Raw genomic sequence first — 23,009 nt, 5'->3', positions numbered from 1 at the left:
GCAGACTGCCCGGATGGATTCCCATGAGCCAGGAACCCCTGCAGTTGTGGCCTCATGGCGTCTGCCAGCAGAGGGGGGAACTGAGAAGAGGACCCCCGACGCTGCATCCAGCCCTGGAGCCCTTGCCGTCCTCACAGGTAAACTGCGCAAGCGGCATCCAGGCTAGGCATCCTCTTCTCCGTGGATTCCCGTAGGAACAGGAAACCAAAACTGTGGGAGCGAGGGGGACCGCCCCTTTTATCTCTCCGTAGGGTTTCCTGTTCCTAGGGGCGGATCCCCTCTCTCAGTGGGTGCTGTCGTGGCGAAGAGAAAACAATTTTTTTTGTGAAAAAAAGCTCACTTTAGAACTAATAATTTTTTAGTTTAACAAGGGTATCAGGAGAAAATGAACCACAAAATTTGTGTAATTTATCCTGAGTATGCCGATACCCCATGCTGGGGAAAGCCACTGTTTGGGAGCATGGCAGGGCTCAGAAGGGAGGGAGCACCGTTTGACTTTAATGCAAAAGTGGAAACCCCCTAATTCTAACCCCAACAGACCTCTAACCCTAATCCCAGCCCTAACCCTACGGGAAATAAAATAAAAAAAACAAAAAAGGTTTCCCCCCTAAGGGAGTTTTTACTATTTTTTTTTTATTTTGATCACTGAGACTTTATCACAGTGATCAATATAATCAATAGAAACATTTTCCTATTGTTGATGGTCACTCTCCGCAGGACCCTATTTCTCTCTCCTTTGATGTGCGATCACATCAGATGAGAGAGAAATTAAATAACCACTTTGTTTTTGCGGTTATTAATGGTGATCGCAACACCAGGGTAGTTAAAAACCGACCCGAATCATGTTCTCTGGGGTCTCATCTATTTTAAAATTAAACTACTTTAATAGTTTGACACGTGTGCCACTGGGGTCTGCCATTTTGACTAGTGGGGGCATGAGTGTCTGAGAACACTTGTACACCTCACTTACGGCAGCGATGGTCATAAGAGCCAATGATAGGGCTCCGACCGCATCTCTTGCATTGAGGCCGCTCCTCCTGCCTCTCAGCTGTGGCTTAGGCACACCCCCCTGGGCTGTTCAGGTCATAGCTGTGGGAGGAGATTGTGGCCATTTTGTTGCAGCCCGCAGCGTATGCTGAGATTTAATTTCCAAATGTCATTGCACACTGCAAGCGATGACTGGAGCTGCCAGTAAGACCGCCAGTCAGAGTGCTGCGGGGGGTGCACATGTTAGTGTGACCCTGCAGCTGTGACTCACCTATGGTAATGCTACTGCTGGTCACAAAACTATTTTTCATATTTTACCAAGTTAAACATTAATGCTTTACATTTTTCAATTGCTTTTAGCATCTTCCCTTCAAGTTCCCCATGATATGCAGCCTAGTGCCAGATTCGTGACTGCTGTAGTCACATGACTTTAACACCAGCTGCTGTTAAGATAAAAAACTTCTTATGAGCCATTGAGCTACCCATGCATTCTGAAGAGTGGTTGCCAGTTTGGGTATGTGCACACGTTGCGGATTTTGCTGTGGGTCCGCAGCAGTTTTCCATTAGCCTACAGTACCATGTAAACCTATGGAAAACAGAAACCGTTGTGCCCATGCAGCGGAAACGCTGCGGTTTAGGCTACTTTCACACTAGAAACGTGCAGTGCACGACGCTATGCGTCGTTTTGTAGAAAAAACGCATCCTGCAAAAGTGCTTGCAAGATGCGTTTTTTTCTCCATAGACTTGCATTAGCGACGCAGTGCGACGCATTGACACACGTCGCAACCGTCGTGCGGTTGCGTCGTGTTGCGTCAGACCGTCGCTACCAAAAAACGTTGCATGTAACGTTTTTTGGTGCATCGTGTCTGCCATTTCCGATCTCCGCCCCCTCCTCCCCGCACCTCACAATGGGGCAGCGGATGCGTTGAAAAACAGCATCCGCTGCCCCCGTTGTGCGGCGCTTTCACTGCTTGCGTCGGTAAGTCGCAACGACGCAATTCGTCGCGCGTCGTACGACACTAGTGTGAAAGTAGCCTTCCATTCCGCAGCATGTCAATTCTTTGTGCGGATTCTGCAGCGGTTTACACCCGCTCCTCTATAGGAGTCCGCAGTGCCTTTTACCTGCGGATTTCTCGACTCCGCTGCGGAGAAATCCGCAGACCTAAAAAATACGTGTGCATATAGCCTTAGACTTTTTGCACATAAAGTTTCAGCCAGCATGTGTTACAGATGCAGAGTAGTTAGTATGATTATTTTGAGCCCATAGAACATTGACAGCATATCCTTCACACAAATATGCTGCAGAGAAATGCTGGCTTAGGAAGTCTTGCTTCTAGTGAGTGAATAACTTTTTTTGTTATGGGTCGCATGTTTAAAGGGACTCGGTCACCTGAATTTGGAGGGAACAATTTTCAGTCATATGGGCGGGGTTTTCGGGTGTTTGATTCACCCTTTCCTTACCCGCTGGCTGCAATATTGGATTGAAGTTCATTCTCTGTCCTCCGTAGTACATGCCTGCACAAGGCAATCTTGCCTCCACTTTCCCCAAAAATTTGGGGGAACAAAAGTGCACCTTATAATCTGAAAAATATGGTACATTTCTTTATCTAAATAAAAAAACCAAACAATAAAAGTACACATATTTAGTATTGCCGCGTCCGTAACGACCCAACCTATAAACTGTCCCACTAGTTAACCCCTTCAGTGAACACTGAAAAAAAAAACGTGGCAAAAAAACAACGCTTTATACGACCAAACAAAAAGTGGAATAACACGTGATCCAAAAGACAGATACAAGCAACCATGGTACCCGTGAAAACGTCATCTTGTCCCGCAAAAAACAAGCTGCCATACGGCATCATCAGCGAAAAAATAAAAGTTACATCCCTCAGAATAAAGTGATGCAAAAATATTTTTTTTTAATATAAAATAGTTTTTATCGTATAAAAGCGTCAAAACATAAAAAAAAGATATAAATGAGGTATAGCTGTCATCGTACTGATCCGAAGAATAAAACTGCTTTATCAATTTTACCAAACGTGGAATGGTATAAACGCCCCCCCCCCCTCCCAAAAGAAATTCATGAATACTGGTTTTTGGTCATTCTGCCTCACAAAAATAGGAATAAAAAGCGATAAAAAAATGTCACGTGCCTGAAAATGGTACCAATAAAAGCGTCAACTCGTCTCGCAAAAAACAAGACCTCACATGACTCTGTGGACCAAAATATGGAAAAATTGTAGCTCTCAAAATGTGGAGACGCAAAAACTATTTTTTGAAATAAAAAGCGTCTTTTAAAAGTGTGTGACGGCTGCCAATCATAAAAATTCACTAAAAAACCCACTATAAAAGTAAATCAAACCCCCATTCATCACCCCCTTAGTTAGGGAAAAATACTAAAATTTAAAAAAAAATGTATTTCCATTTTCCCATTAGGGTTAGGGTTAAAATTAGGGTTACAGTTAGGGCTACAGGTAGGGTTGGGGCTAAAGTTAGGGTTTAGATTACATTTACGGTTGGGATTAGGGGTGTGTTGGAGTTAGGGGTGTGGTTAGGGTTGGGATTAGGGTTAGTGGTGTGTTCAGTGTTTGGGTTAGGGGTGTGCTTAGGGTTATAGTTGGGATTAGGGGTGTGTTTGGGTTTCAGTTACAATTGGGGGGGGGGGGTTCCACTGTTTAGGCACATCAGGAGCTCTGCAAACGTGACATGGCATCCGATCTCAATTCCAGCCAATTCTGCGATGGAAAAGTAAAACAGTGCTCCTTCCCTTCCGAGCTCTCCCGTGCGCCCAAACAGGGGTTTACCCCAACATATGGGGTATCAGCGTACTCAGGAAAAATTGGACAACAAATTTTGGTGTCCAATTTCTCCCGTTACCCTTGGGAAAATACAAAACTGGGGGCTAAAAAATAATTTTTGTAGAAAAAAAAGAATTTTTAGTTTAACGGCTCTGCGTTATAAACTGTAGTGAAACATTTGGGGGTTCAAAGTTCTCACAACACATCTAGATAAAGTTCCTTGGGGGGTCTAGTTTCCAATATGGGGTCACTTGTGGGGGGTTTCTACTGTTTGAGTACATCATGGGGTCTACAAATGCAACGTGACACCTGCAGACCAATCCATATAAGTCAGCATTCCAAACGCCGCTTTCCCTTCTGAGCCCTGCCATGCGCCCAAATGGTGGTTCCCCCCACATATGGGGTATCAGCGTACTCAGAACAAATTGGACAACAACATTTGGGGTCCAACTTCTCCAGTTACCCTTGGAAAAATACAAAACAGGGGACTAAAAAATAATTTGTGGAAAAATAATTTTTATTTTCACGGCTCTGCGTTCTAAACTGTAGTGAAACACTTGGAGGTTCAAAGTTCCCACAACACATCTAGATAAGTTCCTTAAACTTTCTGTGAAGCACTTGGTGGGTCAAAGTGCTCACCACACATGTAGATAAGTTCCTTAGGGGGTCTACTTTCCAAAATGGTGTCACTTGTTGGGGGTTTCAATGTTTAGGAACATCAGGGACTCTCCAAACGCGACATGGTGTCCCATCTCAATTTCAGTCAATTTTGTATTGAAAAGTCAAACGGCACTTTTTTTTTTTTTTTAAACATTCCAAAAATTCCTGTGAAACACCTGAAGGGTTAATAAACTTCTTGAATGTGGTTTTGAGCACCTTGAGGGGTTCAGTTTAGAATGGTGTCACACTTGAGTATTTCCTATCATATACAGTTGTGGCCAAAAGTATTGACACCCCTGCAATTCTGTCAGATAATACTCAGTTTCTTCCTGAAAATGATTGCAAAACACAAATTCTTTGGTATTACCGTATATAGTCGAGTATAAGCCGAGATTTTCAGCCCAAATTTTTGGGCTGAAAGTGCCCCTCTCGGCTTATACTCGAGTCACGGTCGGCGGCAGGGTCGGCGGGTGAGGGCGCTGAGGCATACTTACCTGCTTCCGGGGCTCCTGGCGCTGTCCCTGCAGTCCCACGGTCTCCGGGTGCCGCAGCTCTTCCCCTGTTCAGCGGTCACATGGGACCACTCATTAGAGAAATGAATATGGACTCCACTCCCATAGGGGTGGAGCCGCATATTCATTTCTCTAATGAGCGGTAACGGTGACCGCTGATAGAGGAAGAGGCTGCGGCACCGAAGACCAGCTGTCCGGGGGAAGGAGCGGGACGCCGGGAGCAGGTAAGTATTACATATTCACCTGTCCGCGTTCCACACGCCAGGCGCCACTCCATCTTCCCGGCGTCTCTCCGCACTGACTGTGCAGGTTAGAGGGCGCGATGACGCATATAGTGTGCGCGCCGCCCTCTGCCTGATCAGTCAGTGCAGAGAGACGCCGGGATGGGACGCTGAGGAGCTGCAAGCAAGAGAGGTGAGTATGTCTTTTTTTTTTTTTATTGCAACAGCAGCAATGGCACAGCTTTCTATGGTACATCTATGGGGCAATAATGAACGGTGCAGAGCACTATATGGCACAGCTATGGGGCAATAATGAACGGTGCAGAGCACTATATGGCACAGCTTTCTATGGTACAGCTATGGGGCAATAATGAACGGTGCAGAGCACTATATGGCACAGCTATGGGGCCATAATGAACGGTATGGAGCATCTATTTTTATTTTTGAAATTCACCGGTAGCTGCTGCATTTTCCACCCTAGGCTTATACTCGAGTCAATAAGTTTTCCCAGTTTTTTGTGGCAAAATTAGGGGGGGGGGGGGGGTCGGCTTATACTCGAGTATATACGGTATTATCTTCATTTAATTTGACTTAAATGAAAAAACACAAAAGAGAATGAAGCAAAAATCAAAACATTGATCATTTCACACAAAACCCCAAAAATGGGCCAGACAAGTACTGGCACCCTCAGCCTAATACTTGGCTGCACAACCTTTAGCCAAAATAACTGCAACCAACCGCTTCCGGTAACTATCAATGAGTTTCTTACAATGCTCTGCTGGAATTATAGACCATTCTTCTTTGGCAAACTGCTCCAGGTCCCTGATATTTGAAGAGTGCCTTCTCCAAACTGCCATTTTTAGATCTCTCCACAGGTGTTCTATGGGATTCAGGTCTGGACTCATTGCTGGCCACCTTAGAACTCTCCAGTGCTTTCTCTCAAACCATTTTATAGTGTTTTTTGAAGTGTGTTTTGGGTCATTGTCCTGCTGGAAGACCCATGACCTCTGAGGGAGACCCAGCTTTCTCACACTGGGCCCTACATTATGCTGTAAAATTTGTTGGTAGTCTTCAGACTTCATAACGCCATGCACACGGTCAAGCAGTCCAGTGCCAGAGGCAGCAAAGCAACCCCAAAACATCAGGGAACCTCCGCCATGTTTGACTGTAGGGACCGTGTTCTTTTCTTTGAATGCCTCTTTTTTTCTCCTGTAAACTCTATGTTGATGCCTTTGCCCAAAAAGCTCTACTTTTGTCTCATCTGACCAGAAAACATTATTCCAAAACGTTTTAGGCTTTTTCAGGTAAGTTTTGGCAAACTCCAGCCTGGCTTTTTTAGGTCTCGGGGTAAGAAGTGGGGTCTTCCTGGGTCTCCTGTTATGATCCGGTGACCTTGGAGCCGCATGAGACTTTCTCAGGAGTAGGTGGAACCTGTACTGACCGCAAACCCTAAACTGACACCGCAACTAGAAGTAGCCGTGGGGTGTACCTTGTTATCCTAGACACCTCGACACAGCCGGAGGACTAAATACCCCTATAGATGGAAATGGGAATTCGATCTTGCCTCAGAGCAGAACCCCAAAGGATGGGCAGCCCCCCACAAATATTGACTGTATTAGAGGAAAGACACACGCAGACAGAAATCAGGATTTAGCAAGAGAGGCCATGCTAGCTAGATAGGAAAGGATAGGACAGAATACTAAGCGGTCAGTATTAAAACCCTAAAAATATCCACAGCAGATAATACAAAAATTCCACCATCTAACTAAAGACATGGAATGTATATCTGCATCTCCTGAGAATCCAACTTGACTGAAATATCCAAACACAGTCTAAGCTGGACAAGAAAAAACAATGAATAGCACTGAATTGTAAAGCACACAGCATGTGTGCTGTAGAAACAAAAACCAGACACTTATCTTTGCTGAATTGGCAGCAGGGCAGGAGGAACCAGACAGAGATGCAAAACCTCCAAGAACAATGGACAACTGGCAAGGGCTAATGAATCCTGCACACCTAAATACCCCAGTCAGAGCTGCAATCAGCAGGGACACCTGCCCAGGATTGCAACCCAGGGACAACTGCACTACCACCAACAACCACCGGAGGGAACCCAAGAGCAGAATTCACAACAGTCTCCTACCATACAGTCCATTTTCATTCAGACGCCAACAGATAATACGGGTTGAAACCGTTGTACCCTCGGACTGCAGGGCAGCTTGAACTTGTTTGGATGTTAGTTGAGGTTCTTTATACAACATCCGCACAATCTTGCGTTGATATCTCTTGTAAATTTTTCTTTTCCGTCCACATCTAGGGAGGTTAGCCACAGTGCCATAGGCTTTAAACTTCTTGATGACACTGAGCACGGTAGTCACAGGAACATTCAGGTCTTTGGAGATGGACTTGTAGCCTTGAGATTGCTCATGCTTCCTCACAATTTGGTTTCTCAAGTCCTCAGACAGTTCTTTGGTCTTCTTTCTTTTCTCCATGCTCAATGTGGTACACACAAGGATACAGGACAGAGGTTGAGTCAACTTTAATCCATGTCAACTGGCTGCAAGTGTGATTTAGTTATTGCCAACACCTGTTAGGTTCCACAGGTAAGTTACAGGTGCTGTTACTTCCACAAGTTAGAGAAGCATCACATGATGTTTCGTACAGTGCCAATATTTTTGTCCACCCTTTTATGTTTAGTGTGGAATTTAATCCAATTTGGCTTTTGTTTTTTCATTTAAGACAAATTAAAAGATGATAATACCAAAGAATTTGTGTTTACAATCATTTTCATGAAGAAACTGAGTATTATCGGACAGCGGTGTCAATACTTTTGGCCACAACTGTAGACCCCTCAACGTGACTCCAAATGTGGTCCCATTAAGATAAAAGTTGTAAAAATTAGAAGTTTCTGGTCAACTTTTAACTCCAAAACAAAAAAAATTTGGTTTCAAAATTGTGCTGATGTAAAGTAGACATGTGGGAAATGTTACGTATTAAGTATTGTGTGACATTTTTCTGTGATTTAAGGGTATAAAAATTAAAAGTAGGAACATTTTAAAAATTTGTTTTTTTCACAAAGAAACGCAGGTAGTGAAGAAATTGCCACCATCATGAAGTACAATATGTCATGAAAAAAAAACTGTCAGAATTAACAAGATCCGTTGAAGCATTCTAGAGTAATAATTTCATTAAGGGACTGTGGTCAGAATTGTAAAAATCTGCCTGTCATTTAGGTGCAAACCACCATTGTAAAAGTAAAAAAAAACACATACTCACCTTCAGATGTCTGTCACGTCCCCCGGCATCCACAGGGTTAAACTGCTTTCGGCAGGAGCGCTTGCTAAATGCACGTGCTGCTGCCGAGAGCTTCCCTGCACTGACTGTCAGTGCCGGCCGTAAAGCAGAGCACAGCGGTGACGTCACCACTGGCGCTGACACATTCAGTGCAGGAAGCTATCGGCAGCAGTGCATGCATTCAGCAAGCGCTCCTGCCGAAAGCAGTTTAACCCTGTGGACGCCGGGGATGTGACAGACATCAGAAGGCGAGTATGTATTTTTTTTTTTTTTACTTTTACAATGGTAATGAGGGTAAATATCAGGTTACTAAGCGCGGCCCTGCGGTTAGTAACCCGATGGTTACCCGGGTGCTGCAGGGGGACTTCGGCATCGTTGAATACAGTTTCAATGATGCCAAAGTCGTTCCCCTGATCTCTGGAGAGAGCTGTCTGTGTGACAGCTCCCCAGCAACCTGAACAGCGACGCTGCAGCGATCGGCTCGTTGTCTATGTCGCTGAGTCTGATGGTACCTTAACACAATGGGGCCACAAAAACAATGGAAGGTGGTTTATGCGGTGCGCCATGACATCTGATTTTGCGGAAATTTATTTTTTCTTCTCTAATTTTTTGCCAAAGTATTTGGGATTAGGGTTGTGATTAGGATTATGGTAAGGGGTGTGTTAGGGATAGTGTGAGTGTGTGTGGACGTGACAGACATCTGAAGGTGAGTATGTGTTTTTTTACTTTTACAATGGTAACCAGGGTAAATATCAGGTTACTAAGCACGGCCCTGCACTTAGTAACCCGATATTTACCATTGTAAAACAATGCAGGCATCGTTGCTTTTGCTGTCAAACACAACGATACACACCGATCTGACGACCAAATAAAGTTCTGGACTTCTAGCTCCGACCAGCGATTTCACAGCAGGATCTAGATCGCTGCTGCGTGTCAAACACAATGAGATCGCTATCGAGGACGCTGCAATGTCATGGATTGCTGTCGTTCTTGTTGTAAAGTCACTCAGTGTGAAGGTATTTTTAGACACAGCCCAATCGTAAGCTGTGAAGTTTATCAAGCAGGCCTTATTTTCACAGCCCCGTATTAATTTATTGGGATTACAATAGCCTTCCCTAATTTTAACCCCAACCCAAATGGGAAAATGGAATTATAGCCTTATCATTCCTTAAGCTGGGGGAGGGGGAAATGAAGGGGGTTATTTACTTTTTTTAGTTTTATCACTTAGGGTTTATCACAGTGACCAAAATGAATTAATGGGGGGGGGGGGGGGGGGGAAAAACAAAACAAAACTATTGTTGCTGGCTGGCATATCTTTGTGGGCATACTGAGCCATTTTTTCCCATGGCTGAAGATGGCGGTGCCCACTTTGGGACCCTGTTAGAGGTAGATTTAAATGGAACACTGGACTTTTGAGGTTGCATTAAACAGTTAATAACTGGGGGGTGGGGGGTTAATAAAACCCAACCCATGTTCTCTGGGGTCTTAGCTACCCCCACAGAAAAATCCATCTCTACAGCACCATTAGTTATCAAGTGCTGTGGTTTAAGTACCCTTAAAAAGGAACCTGTCACCCCGTTTTTTGAAGATGAGCTAAAAATAGCATTAAATAGGGGCAGAGCTGGGCGTTACATTAGTGTCTTGTGTGCCTTTATTACCCACCTATGCTGCTGAAATACCTTTGTAAAGTCACCGTTATCTGCTGTCACTCACGCTGGTCTGGTCCTATGGGCGTGGTGACAGTGCTGTTTCTCCCCCAGATCAGGCTCATCATTCCATTGGTGGTGTGCGCATGTCCAACAGAATATCCACTGCCCAGGTGATGAAAAAGAGCACGATCTGCGCTATTCAGCCGTTTACCGGTGGGCGCGGCCATCTTTCTGTGGCCGCACGTGCGCAGATGGAGCGCTCTGCTGCCCGGGGCTTCAGGAAAATGGCTGCGGGATTCCACGCGTGCACAGATGGAGATCGTGGTGGCCATTTTCCTGAAGCCCCGGGCAGCAGAGCGCTCCATCTGCGCACGTGCGGCCACAGAAAGATGGCCGCGCCCACCGGTAAACGGCTGAATAGTGCAGATTGTGCTCTCTCATCGCCTGGGCAGTGGATATTCTGTTGGACATGCGCACACCACCAACGGAATGATGAGCCTGATCTGGGGGAGAAACTGCGCTGTCACCACGCCCATAGGACCAGACCAGCGTGAGTGACAGCAGAAGACGGTGACTTTACAAAGGTATTTCAGCAGCATAGGTGGGTAATAAGGCACACAAAAGACACTAATGTAATGCCCAGCTCTGCCCCTATTTAACGCTTTTTTTAGCTCATCTTCAAAAAAAAAAAAAAACTGGGTGACAGGCTCCCTTTAACTACCGCTGTTTAAAAAAAAAAAAGTGTATTGACGGTCGTTAAGGGGGAGGTTGAGAGTGTTCAGCACAGACTGCCATGGTGTCAACTTCTCTGCTTCACACATGCAAGATAGTTTAACAAGGGTGGGGAGTGTTCATTCAGGCTATGTGCACATGTTGCAGATCTGCAGCATTTTTTCCCCCTGCGCAGAAATGCTGCAAGTGATTTACAGTACTATGTTAAAAAAAAAAAAAGTGCTAATGGTGCAGAAAATTCTGCATGGAAAATGCTGTGGCTTAAAAGAAGCATTTTTTTTGTGCTTTTTGCAGAGTTTTTGTACCTATTCCATTATAGAAATCTGAAGGGGAAAATAAAAAAAACACCTGCATTATCCACCAAGAGATGTAGAATCAGCACTAAAAAAATTCCAGAGGCAAATCCGCAACGTGTGCACATACCCTAAAGACTGGACTTAAATTGCTTGCTGCTAATTCATGAGTCAAGAGATTGACCAAACACTGACATAACTGCAATTTGTTTTTATTAACTTTCTTTTAAATTTCTCAGGTGACCCATCACATCTTAGCAAGAACACTAACAATGTAATCTTTTAATATTTATGAACGTAACCCATTCATGAGCTTGAATTGCAGGGTCTTTCAGACAAAGACAGACATGTTTGGATTTACAGCTGCACAAATAAGCAACACAACTTTAGAGCTTTAACTGAGCAGCATCTAGAATGAGTTCTCTTTAGTGATGGATTGAATGGAGGGGGGGGGGGGGGGGGGGGAGGAAATACAGTCAGTCCTAAGATGTATTTAAGCAAAGTTCTGTCATCTTCATTCCAGTTGCTAGATATTAAATCCTGAGCAAAGCACCAACAAAAAAGGAAAGCCATGCCAGTGTGATCTTTCTGTGCAAGTGCACTCAATACAAGGGTCAGTTCTTAAAAGCATTTGCGATGGACAATTGAGGGCCCAGACTCATCATACTCCTGCTTGCTGATCCACATCTGCTGGAAGGTGGACAGAGAAGCCAAAATAGATCCTCCAATCCAGACAGAGTACTTACGCTCTGGTGGCGCAATTATCTGTAGAACAACAGAAAGAAAGTTAACAGCCTGCAGACTGAGGCTACTTTCACACTAGCGTTAACTGGAATACGTCGCAAATGCGTCGTTTTGCCGAAAAAACGCATCCTGCAAAAGTGCTTGCAGGATGCGTTTTTTCAGCATTGACTAACATTAGCGACGCATTTGCGATGCATTGCCACACGTCGCAACAGTCGTGCTGTCGGGACTAAAAAACGTTACATGTAACATTTTGCTCCCGACGGTCCGTTTTTTCCGACTGCGCATGCGCGGCCGGAACTCCGCCCCCACCTCCCCATGGGGCAGCGGATGCGCTGGAAAAATGCATCCACTGCACCCGTTGTGCGGCGGAGACCTCGGCCCGACGCACCGCGACGGGCCGAGCCTGACGCTAGTGTGAAAGAAGCCTAAGATTGTAAACTTAGAAGTGAGCAAGTTACTTTACTCAGCTACAGGCCAACAAGACAGTTACAAAATGTGATAATGAAAAATGATTTCTTTAAGACTTCAATACAACATCTCCATTTGAGTCACATAACAGCTTCATCTGTTTAGGCCAACTGGGGTGTCATTAGTCAAACATCTGACAATAAATCCATGATTTAGTGGTAGATATCCTTTACCTTTATTTTCATGGTGCTTGGAGCTAGTGCAGTGATCTCTTTCTGCATTCTGTCAGCAATTCCTGGATACATTGTGGTACCACCAGAAAGTACAGTGTTTGCATAGAGATCCTTACGAATATCCACATCACATTTCATAATTGAGTTGTATGTTGTTTCATGGATACCACATGACTCCATACCTGAAGTACACAAGTGTCAGGAATGAGTGGAAGTAATGCATATATACTCAAATTATTGCCTACATTGATGGTCTTACCAAGGAAAGAAGGCTGAAAGAGCGCTTCTGGACACCTGAACCTCTCATTACCAATGGTGATAACCTGCCCATCAGGCAACTCGTAGCTTTTTTCCAGGGAAGAGGAAGAAGCAGCAGTTGCCATTTCCTGCTCAAAATCCAGAGCTACATAACACAGCTTCTCCTTTATATCTCGCACAATCTCTCTTTCTGCAGTGGTGGTAAAACTATAACCCCTCTCTGTAAGAATCTTCATGAGGTAGTCTGTCAGGTCACGTCCAGCCAAGTCAAGACGTAGGATGGCATGAGGCAGTGCATAGCCTTCATAAATTGGTACAGTGTGAGTTACACCATCACCAGAGTCCATCACAATACCAGTTGTACGCCCAGAAGCATATAGTGACAATACAGCCTGAATGGCAACATACATTGCAGGAGTGTTGAAAGTCTCAAACATGATCTATAAAGAGGGAAAAAAAATAAAAATTAAATCAGAAAAAGTGAACATGCCAATCATAGTGCTGCAAACCATGCAATATGTGAAAGGCTGAGTAGAAATGTTGCACTACAGCATGTGTCTTTAAGAGGCAAACTTATTGAAGTAATAGGCGTTAAATTCAATAGTCATACTGCACACTGTTAGTTGCACAAGCAGAAGACATTACAAGGGAAACCTGTATCAAATCCAAAGGGAAGACTTGTGACAAGAGAAACCCTGTATGGATAGCAAACAACATTGTTAATATGCTTTTTTTGAGAATTGCCGATTATAGCATATAAATTATCCATTTACCTGGGTCATTTTCTCCCTGTTTGCTTTGGGATTAAGAGGTGCTTCAGTTAGTAGAACAGGGTGCTCCTCAGGAGCAACTCTCAATTCATTGTAGAAAGTGTGATGCCAGATCTTCTCCATATCATCCCAGTTTGTGACAATGCCATGCTCAATTGGGTACTTTAGAGTCAAGATGCCCCTCTTGCTCTGAGCTTCATCTCCTACGTAGCTGTCCTTCTGTCCCATTCCAACCATGACTCCCTAAAAAAAAAAAAAAATTATATATATATATAATATATACACACACACACACCATATATTGTTTAGCATTAGGTTATCCTTTAGACTAAAGTCATAATGAGCCATGGGCCTCACCTCATTTGCTGAGGTTATTCAAACCAAATAGCTTAAAGGGACACTGTCACGCCAGCCATTAGAAACTAAGAGCCACCTTGTGCAGCAGTAATACTGCATTCTGACTAGGTGGTTCTTAGTTATTTGTGCAGTTAAAGCCAAAATAAAGCAATTATTTTGCCAAAATACCATTCTAGCCAGGTCTTAACCCCCCTGCTGCAAATGCCACACTGCTGTCATTTAAATCTTCTTCAGCGCTGCCCCCTCCGCGCTGTTTTCCAATGAAACCTGGCACCTGCGCTGTTTAGTACTGGCTGAGGCAGGCAGTGAGCTCTGGCCATCTGAACTCCGATGCAGTCTTGCAGACTGCGCCTGTGCGGCCGCCCTGCTTGTGAATCCCAGCCCTGCACAATGCATAACACTGCGGGTCTGGGATTCATAAGCAGGGCAGCTGCAGTCTGCAACGGAGGTCCGACAGCCAGAGCTCACTGTGCCTGCCCCAGCCAGTACTAAACAGCGCAGGCACCAGATTTCATTGGCAAACAGCGTGGAGGGGCAGCGCCGAAGAAGATTTGAATGACGGCAGTGTGGCCTGTGCAGCAGGGGGGTTAGGACCTGCCTCCCTGGCTAAAAACAGGTATTTTGGCAAAATTATAAAATACTTTATTTCTGCTTTGACTGCACCAATAACTAAAAGCCACCTTGTCAGAATGCAGCATTACTGCTGCACAAGGTGGCTCTTTTAGTTTCTAACAGCTGAGGGGGGGGGGGGGGGTGACAGTGTCCCTTTAAACAAAACTTGATTAAGACAAACCTCTCAATGACTAGGTAGTTTCTTACAACTTCTATACATTATAACTGATTAATTTCCATCAGAAGTCTTGTACTTTTAATGGTTGTATGTACTGGAAAGAGATAAACATCCATAGTTTGTTTTATTTAGTGGTAATTTTTGAAGCCATTATATATATATTTTTTAAGCTAAAAGGGAACCTGTCACGTTTTGTGAAATAGCAAAAAAAAAAGTTTCACCTAATTCAGCACCTGCACTGCATTCCCCAAATCCTTATAGACACCTCCCCTTGCATACTCTGAAAAACTTAATTTCTCCCTTGCTGTATGGTAATCTTCTCAGTCTGGACTGATGGGCATGGTTTTGGGCCTCAGCATCTCTCCCAGTTTCTAATTGCAGTCCTCCTGAAATGGGTAACGATCCATATTGCCATGCAACATACCACACCTGCTCAGAAGTACTGCATTTTGCATAGTATTCTTTGCCCACCTGCAGGAAGAGTAAGATTACCCCCTTCCTGACCTTTGACGCCACGTAGGCGTCATGAAAACCCGTGCCAATCCGACCCATGACGCCTATGTGGCGTCATGGAAAGAACCCTTTCACCCGATCTGCAGAGACAGGGGGAGTGGTACTTCAGCCCAGGGGGGGTGGCTTCACCCCCCCCCCCCCCCGTGGCTACGATCGCTCTGATTGGCTGTTGAAAGTGAAACAGCCAATCAGAGCAATTTGTAATATTTCACCCATGAAAATGGTGAAATATTACAATCCAGCCATGGCCGATGCTGCAGTAGCATCTGCCATGGCTGGAGACCCCGATCTGCCCCCCCACCAATCGCCCCCCCCAGTCGTCCTTTCTGCCCCGATCTCCTGTCCGCTCCCCTCCTCCCTCCTGTCCGCTCCCCCGGTCCTCCGATCCAACCCCCAGCCCCCCCCCCCATACTTACCTAGCTTCGATGTCCCTCTCGGTGTCCGGCCGTCTTCTCCATGGGTGCCGCCATCTTGGAAAATGGCGGGCGCATGCGCAGTGCGCCTGCCGAATCTGCCAGCCGGCAGATTCATTACAAGTACATTTTGATCGCTGTGGTAGGTTCTATCGCAGCGATCAAAATAAAAAAAAATAACCACCCCCCCAGGTAGGGACAATAAAATAAAGAAAATATTTTTTTTTCTTTTTCCACTAGGGTTAGGGTTAGGACTAGGGGTAGGGTTAGGGTTATGGCATGTGCACACAGTGCGGATTTGGCCGCGGCTCCGCAGCGGATTGGTCGCTGCGAATTCGAAGCAGTTTTCCATCAGGTTTACAGTACCATGTACACCTATGGAAAACCAAATCCGCTGTGCCCATGGTGCGGAAAATTCCGTGCAGAAACGCTGCGTTGTATTTTCTGCAGCATGTCAATTCTTTGTGCGGATTCCGCAGCGTTTTACACCTGTTCCTCAATAGGAATCCGCAGGTGAAATCCGCACAAAAAAAACACTGGAAATCTGCAAGTAAAACGCAGTGCCTTTTACCTGCAGATTTTTCAAAAATAGTGTGGAAAAATCTCACATGAATCCGCAACGTGGGCACATAGCCTTAGGGTTGGAATTAGGGCTACGGTTTGAAATAGGGTTAAGATTAGGCTTGTGGTTAGGGTTACGGGTGTGTTGGGGTTACAATTGTGGTTAGGGTTGGGATTAGGGTTACGGGTGTGTTGCGGTTAGGGTTGTGGTTAGGGGTGTGTTGGGGTTAGTGTTGAAGTAAGAATTGAGGGGTTTCCACTGTTTAGGCACATCAGGGGTCTCCAAATGCAACATGGCGCCACCATTGATTCCAGCCAATCTTGCGTTCAAAAAGTCAAATGGGGCTCCCGCCCTTCCAAGCCCCGACGTGCGCCCAAACAGTGGTTTACCCCCACATTTGGGGTACCAGCGTACTCAGGACAAACTGGGCAACAACTGTTGGGGTCCAATTTCTCCTGTTACCCTTGTGAAAATAAAAAATTGCTTGCTAAAACATCTTTTTTGAGGAAAGAAAAATGTTTTATTTTCATGGCTCTGCGTTGTAAACTTCTGTGAAGCACTTGGGGGTTGAACGTGCTCACCACACATCTAGATAAGTTCCTTGGGGGGTCTAGTTTCCAAAATGGGGTCACTTGTGGGGGGTTTCTACTGTTTAGGCATATCAGGGGCTCTGCAAACGTAACATGATGCCCGCAGACCATTCCATCAAAGTTTGCATTCCAAAACGTCACTACTTCCCTTCCGAACCCCGACGTGTGCCAAAACAGTGGTTTACCCCCACATGTGAGGTATTGGTGTACTCAGGAGAAATTGCCCAACAAAATTTAGGATCCATTTTATCCTGTTGCCCATGTGAAAATGAAAAAATTGAGGCTAAAATAATTTTTGTGAAAAAAAAAGTACTTTTTCATTTTTACGGATCAATTTGTGAAGCACCTGGGGGTTTAAAGTGCTCACTATGCTTCTAGATAAGTTCCTTGGGGGGGTCTAGTTTCCAAAATGTGGTCACTTGTGGGGGAGCTCCAATGTTTAGGCACACGGGGGCTCTACAAATGCGACATGGTGTCCGCTAAAAATTGGAGCCAATTTTTCATTCAAAAAGTCAAATGGCGCTCTTTCCCTTCCGAGCCCTGCGCCCAAACAGTGGTTTACCCCCACATATGAGGTATCAGCGTACTCAGGACAAATTGGACAACAACGTCCGTGGTCCAGTTTCTCCTTTTACCCTTGGGAAAATAAAAAAATTGTTGCTAAAAGATCATTTTTGTGACTAAAAATTTAAATGTTCATTTTTTCCTTCCATGTTGCTTCTGCTGCTGTGAAACACCTGAAGGGTTAATAAACTTCTTGAATGTGGTTTTGAGCACCTTGAGGGGTGCAGTTTTTAGAATGGTGTCACTTTTGGGTATTTTCAGCCATATAGAACCCTCAAAATGACTTCAAATGTGAGGTGGTCCCTAAAAAAGGTTTTGTAAATTTTGTTGTAAAAATGAGAAATCACTGGTCAAATTTTAACCCTTATAACTTCCTAGCAAAAAAAAAAATTGTTTCCAAAATTGTGCTGATGTAAAGTAGACATGTGGGAAACGTTATTTATTAACTATTTTGTGTCACATAACTCTGGTTTAACAGAATAAAAAATTCAAAATTTTTGCCAAATATCTGTTTTTTTCATAAATAAACTCAGAAATTATCGACCTAAATTTACCACTAACATGAAGCCCAATATGTCACGAAAAAACAATCTCAGAATCGCTAGGATCCATTGAAGCGTTCCTGAGTCATTACCTCATAAAGGGACACTGGTCAGAATTGCAAAAAACGGCAAGGTCATTAAGGCCAAAATAGGCTGGGTCATGAAGGGGTTAAAAAGAAAAGTGCACATGTGCTGGCACATGTACTGGAACGGTGTTTGCCTTCACATCCACACTTGTTATTTCAGCTTTGCCTGCAGTTAGGCAAAGGATACTGCACAATATTTGAGCCAGTGCAAGATGTTGCAAATGAAGTCATCCACGGAGTAGGATGGCGAGCAATAGCCGATGGGAGGGATTAAGTTGTCCCAAAACAAACGCCCATCAGACAAACTGAGAAGATAATTTCTCCCATGCTGTATGGTTATGTTTTGGTGAGTATACAAGGGTAGTCAGGGGGGTTATATAAGGATTTAAGGAATGCAGCACAGATGCTGAATAAGGTGACATTTTTAGCTGCTGTGTCACAAAACTGGCAACAGGTTCTCTTTAAGGATAAGCTGTGCAAGTGCTTGTTTTGTGCCCCAAGCTCATGCATCTCAGTTTAGGGGTACATTACATTTCGCTAGCTGAAGTGGCTGAAAAACTGCAGTTTGGCAAGAGAACAATTTAGTATTTTTGAATATTTAAAGTTATTCATGCATTAATAAAAGTTGTTAGTTTATTTTTATGTAATGAACATTAGAGGCAGAAAGCTGATCAATCTACCAGCAAAGATACAGGAGCAGGTTCAGCTTGGGCACCCACATCCGTGTCAGAAAGACTGCATATGAGGTGCCGCATGTACACTGCTGCTAGCCATTTACAGTATAGCACACTAGTGAAACATGGGTAAAATATTTATTAGCAGTTCTATGAAAGGTGACTGAAGCATGCAGGCTCACATAAGGTACAGTTACTTATTAGTGTTAGTCCACTCTGGAAGCATGGTGGCTCAGTAGTTAGCACCACAGCACTGGGTTCAAATCACACCAAGGACAACATCTGCAATGAGTTTCTATATTCTCCCTGTGTTCGCAGGAGTTTCCTCCCACATTCCAAAGACATACTGAAAGGGAATTTAGATTGCGAGCCCCCATTGGAGACAGCGACGATAAGGTGTGCAAACTGTAAAGTGCTGCAGAATATGTTAGCGCTATATAAAGATCATTAATTAGTACTTTTACATGATACCCTATCCTCCGGTCCAGTTGATTAGATGTTATTGGAGCCAGCCTCCGGACTGAAGTCCTTGCAGAACTTAGCCATCTACTTGTATGGGCCACCATGGGGTACTACACATTGAATTGGAGGCAAGTGTGCAGTAACAAGCCCCAGCCACTGCAAGTAGATGGCTAAGTTCTGCCAGCACTTCCATGTGGGATGCTGGACCCAGCTGATCAGACATTAATGCTCAATTATAAGACTAAGGCTATGTGCACACTTCAGAATTTCTTGCAGAAATTTCCTTCACAAAACCGGATTTTTTCCACCAAAAAAAAATCTGCATGCGTTCTTGCGTTTGTGGATTTTTTTGTGTTTTTTTCCCCCAGAGGTTCTGGAATGCACAATATAGTGGGAAATCAGAAAAATTAATGAACATGCTGCTTTTTTCATGTGGAAAAAAAATTACACAAAAATTACAGACTGCATTATAAACTAGATGGGCATTTCCTGAAGGAAATACATGGTGCTTGAACAGCGCTGCCAGTGTTGCCATTTTAGCCACGAGTCAGTCACATTATTCTGCTGTTTGACTTTGATAAATGATCAGGTCCTAAAATAGACACCGTACATTTGTATAGCTGCCATCTTTGGAAGGTCAGTGCACCTGCGCTGTGGCTTCAATCCATGTCAGTTGGGGGTCATGGAAAGGTTGTCATTAATTCCTATGGGATAGTTTTTGCTTTAAAAAAAAAATAAAATACAAATCGCAGAGACTCAAAATACATAGCACACCTGTCCACACTGAGGGCTTCGAAATAACACCTGAACAGGGTCTCTGCACTGAGCGGTTCGGGCCGCATTAATTGCAGAGAAAATTATTATAATAAATCGAGGGTTCAAGAACCATAATGATGAGATTCATATGTAAGCATTTTAAGTGTTTATAGTGAAAAACCCTGAACGTGTGCACACAGCCTTAGGCATCAATGTTAAAGTAGTAAACAATCTCTCAGTGCAAGTAAGGCATCAAGTACACTGTAACAACCTAATACGAGTGTAAAGCTTTAGGGTACCGTCACAGTGCCATTTTCATCGCTACGACGGCACGATTCGTGACGTTGCAGCGTCGTATGATTATCGCTCCAGCGTCGTAGACTGCGGTCACACGTTGCAATACACGGCGCTGGAGCGATAATTTCATGACGTATTTGCGATGTAGAAGCCATTGGTTACTGTGCGCACATCGTATACAACCTGTGTCACACGATGCAATCATGCCGCCACAGCGGGACACTAGACGACAAAAGAAAGTTTCAAACGATCTGCTACGACGTACGATTCTCAGCAGGGATCCGGATCGCAGTAGCGTGTCAGACACAACGATATCGCTAGAACGTCACGAATCGTGCCGTCGTAGCGATGAAAATGGCACTGTGTGACGGTACCCTTAGATGTCAAGTAGTAGCTGGGTAGAAAGATGGATGTAGTTCCACCCCTCCCATGTGCTGCAGAGCACTTTTCTTCAGCACGTCCTTTATTTGGGGCAACTTCTGCAGATCAGAAAAACTGGTTCATGCTACAAGAATCATAAGTGTCTCATAAGGGGACAGTGGTTAGTTAATACCGGTGCACTGACCACATGCCTTGGCTCACCAGCACTTACATTACCAGCTATAGACATTTCACATTTTTAGCTCCCCTGCAGTCCTGGTTGTGAGAACCTGTACATACCTGATGTCTGGGGCGACCAACAATGGAAGGGAACACAGCACGGGGAGCATCATCTCCAGCAAAGCCAGCTTTACACATTCCAGAGCCATTGTCAATTACAAGTGCGGCAATGTCGTCATCCATGGTGATCTATACAATTACACGATTGCATGTTAGTCACTTCCTACATATTCGCCATCAGCAGCCTGCAGGGGGCGCACGGGTTGGTACTACCGCCTGACATAACAAAGGGAAGTCCTGCCAAGCTACTAAAATGACCAAATAAGGCAACAGAACAGATTAGCAGCATTGGGAGGGACAGCGGCGGCATGAGTCCGAGAGCGCGGTGTGTGACCGCCGCTCCCGAACCACGGCCGCCTCCTCTATCAACCGTCCCCGGACAAAGCTACAGGCGCTGCCGGTGTTCGCTCATTCCCCTCAGGGCGGCCCTTGCAACGCCAGCTTGGTCGACATGGTGTAGTAGTGAAGGCAGTAGCCGAACACTCAGGCCTGGCCAGCACCGCAGAAAAACGGCACGGTACGCTGCAGTAGAGCCAGCGTGTACTGTCAAAAGCCAGTAACCAAACCCCCTACCCTCTCACCTCAGAGCACTCCGCTTACCTGGGGTTGCGCTTCTCTGCCTAGTGCTCAAAAAAAGATGTGTGAGACTACGAACGATCACTAACAGAAAATGGGCTCGGCACCTGTTTTATATTGAGCGCGCCCCACCGGCCAGGCCATATAAGGAAAGTTCCCGGACCCGACGTGTTGATTGGCTCTGTGGATAGCAGGCGGCGGAGGGATATTTGTTGAAGCGAAAAAAAACCTTTGCCCGGCACACTGTGATGCTATGCGTCGTTCTGTAGAAAAAACGCATCCTGCAAAATTGTTTGCAGGATGCGTTTTTTCTCCATAGACTTGAATTAGCGACGCAGTGCAACGCATTGCCACACGTCGCAACCGTTGCGTCGGACCGTTGGCACAAAAAAAGTTGCATGTTAGGCTACTTTCACACTAGCGTCGGGCTCGGTCCGTCGCAGTGCGTCGGGCCGAGGTCACCGACGCTAGCGTTGTCTCCGCCGCACAACGGGGGCAGCGGATGCATTTTTCCAGCGCATCCGCTGCCCCATTGTGAGGTGCGGGGAGGTGGGGGCGGAGTTCCGGCCGCGCATGCGCGGACGGAAAAAGCGGACCGTCGGGAGCAAAAAACGTTACATGTAACGTTTTTTGCTCCCGACGGTCCACCACAACACGGCGCAACCGTCGCACGACGGTTGCGACGTGTGTCAATGCGTCGCAAATGCGTCGCTAATGTTAGTCAATGCAGAAAAAAACGCATCCTGCAAGCACTTGCGACGTATTGCAGTTAACGCCAGTGTGAAAGTAGCCTAACTTTTTTTGTGCATCGATAGCGTCTTTTCCGACCGCCTCCCCGCACCTCACAATGGGGCAGCGGATGCGTTGAAAAACAGCATCCGCTGCCCCCGTTGTGCGGCATATTCACTGCTACCGTCGGTACGTCACAACGACGCAATTCTAGTGTGAAAGTAGCCTACGGGTACATTCACACTAGCGTTTTTGGCTGTACTTCGCAATGCGTCGTTTAGGAGAAAAAACGCGTCCTGCAAAGTTGTCTGCAGGATGCGTTTTTTCCCCATAGACTAACATTAGCGACGTATAGCCACACGTCGCAACCGTCGTGCGATGGTTGCGTCGTGTTTTGGCGGACCCTCGGCATAAAAAAACGTTTCATATAACTTTTTGTGCGTCGAGTCTGCCATTTTCGACCGCGCATGCGCGGCCGAAACTCCGCCCCCTCCTCCCGGACCTTACAATGGGGCAGCGGAAGCGTCGTAAGACTTGCTTCCGCTGCCCACGTCGGGCATTTTTTTCACAGTATACGTCGGTACGTCGGGCCGACGCAGCGCGACGGCCCCGTACCGACACTAGTGTGAAAGTAGCCTAAAGCGCTGTGTGCAGTACGGCCGGCGTTACTGCCCCACCCAGGCATGCATCGCTGTGGCCATGTGTCAGGGCCAGTACCTGTTCACACTCACGGTTTTCTGCTGGGGATGGCTGTTTGGAAGTACTAATTGGATGTAAAGCAATTTTGAAAAACGCATTATATGTTTAGAATGGCAGAAGAGTTATTGCTGCAGCTTCTGAACAAGGATTATCCTTTGGCCCCTTTCACACATTAGT

General features: G+C 45.3%; 1 protein-coding gene across 1 annotated transcript; it reads right to left on the bottom strand.

The window, feature by feature from the left end:
• Positions 1 to 11,342: 11,342 nt before the first annotated feature.
• Positions 11,343 to 21,603, bottom strand: ACTB (actin beta). The gene is made up of 6 exons (XM_077275619.1): positions 21,429 to 21,603; positions 20,829 to 20,957; positions 13,566 to 13,805; positions 12,794 to 13,232; positions 12,535 to 12,716; positions 11,343 to 11,911 (listed from the first exon to the last, which is right to left on the bottom strand). The coding sequence occupies exons 2-6, from the start codon at positions 20,949 to 20,951 to the stop codon at positions 11,768 to 11,770; spliced, it is 1,128 nt and encodes a 375-aa protein (XP_077131734.1). The 5' UTR covers positions 20,952 to 20,957; positions 21,429 to 21,603; the 3' UTR covers positions 11,343 to 11,767.
• Between the last annotated feature and the right edge of the window lie 1,406 nt (positions 21,604 to 23,009).

This window comes from Ranitomeya variabilis, chromosome 7 (genome assembly GCF_051348905.1).
Source record: "Ranitomeya variabilis isolate aRanVar5 chromosome 7, aRanVar5.hap1, whole genome shotgun sequence".
Classification (NCBI taxonomy): domain Eukaryota; kingdom Metazoa; phylum Chordata; class Amphibia; order Anura; family Dendrobatidae; genus Ranitomeya; species Ranitomeya variabilis.
The sequence above is the reverse complement of the archived record's forward strand: the minus strand, read 5'-3'. Positions and strand labels throughout refer to the sequence as shown.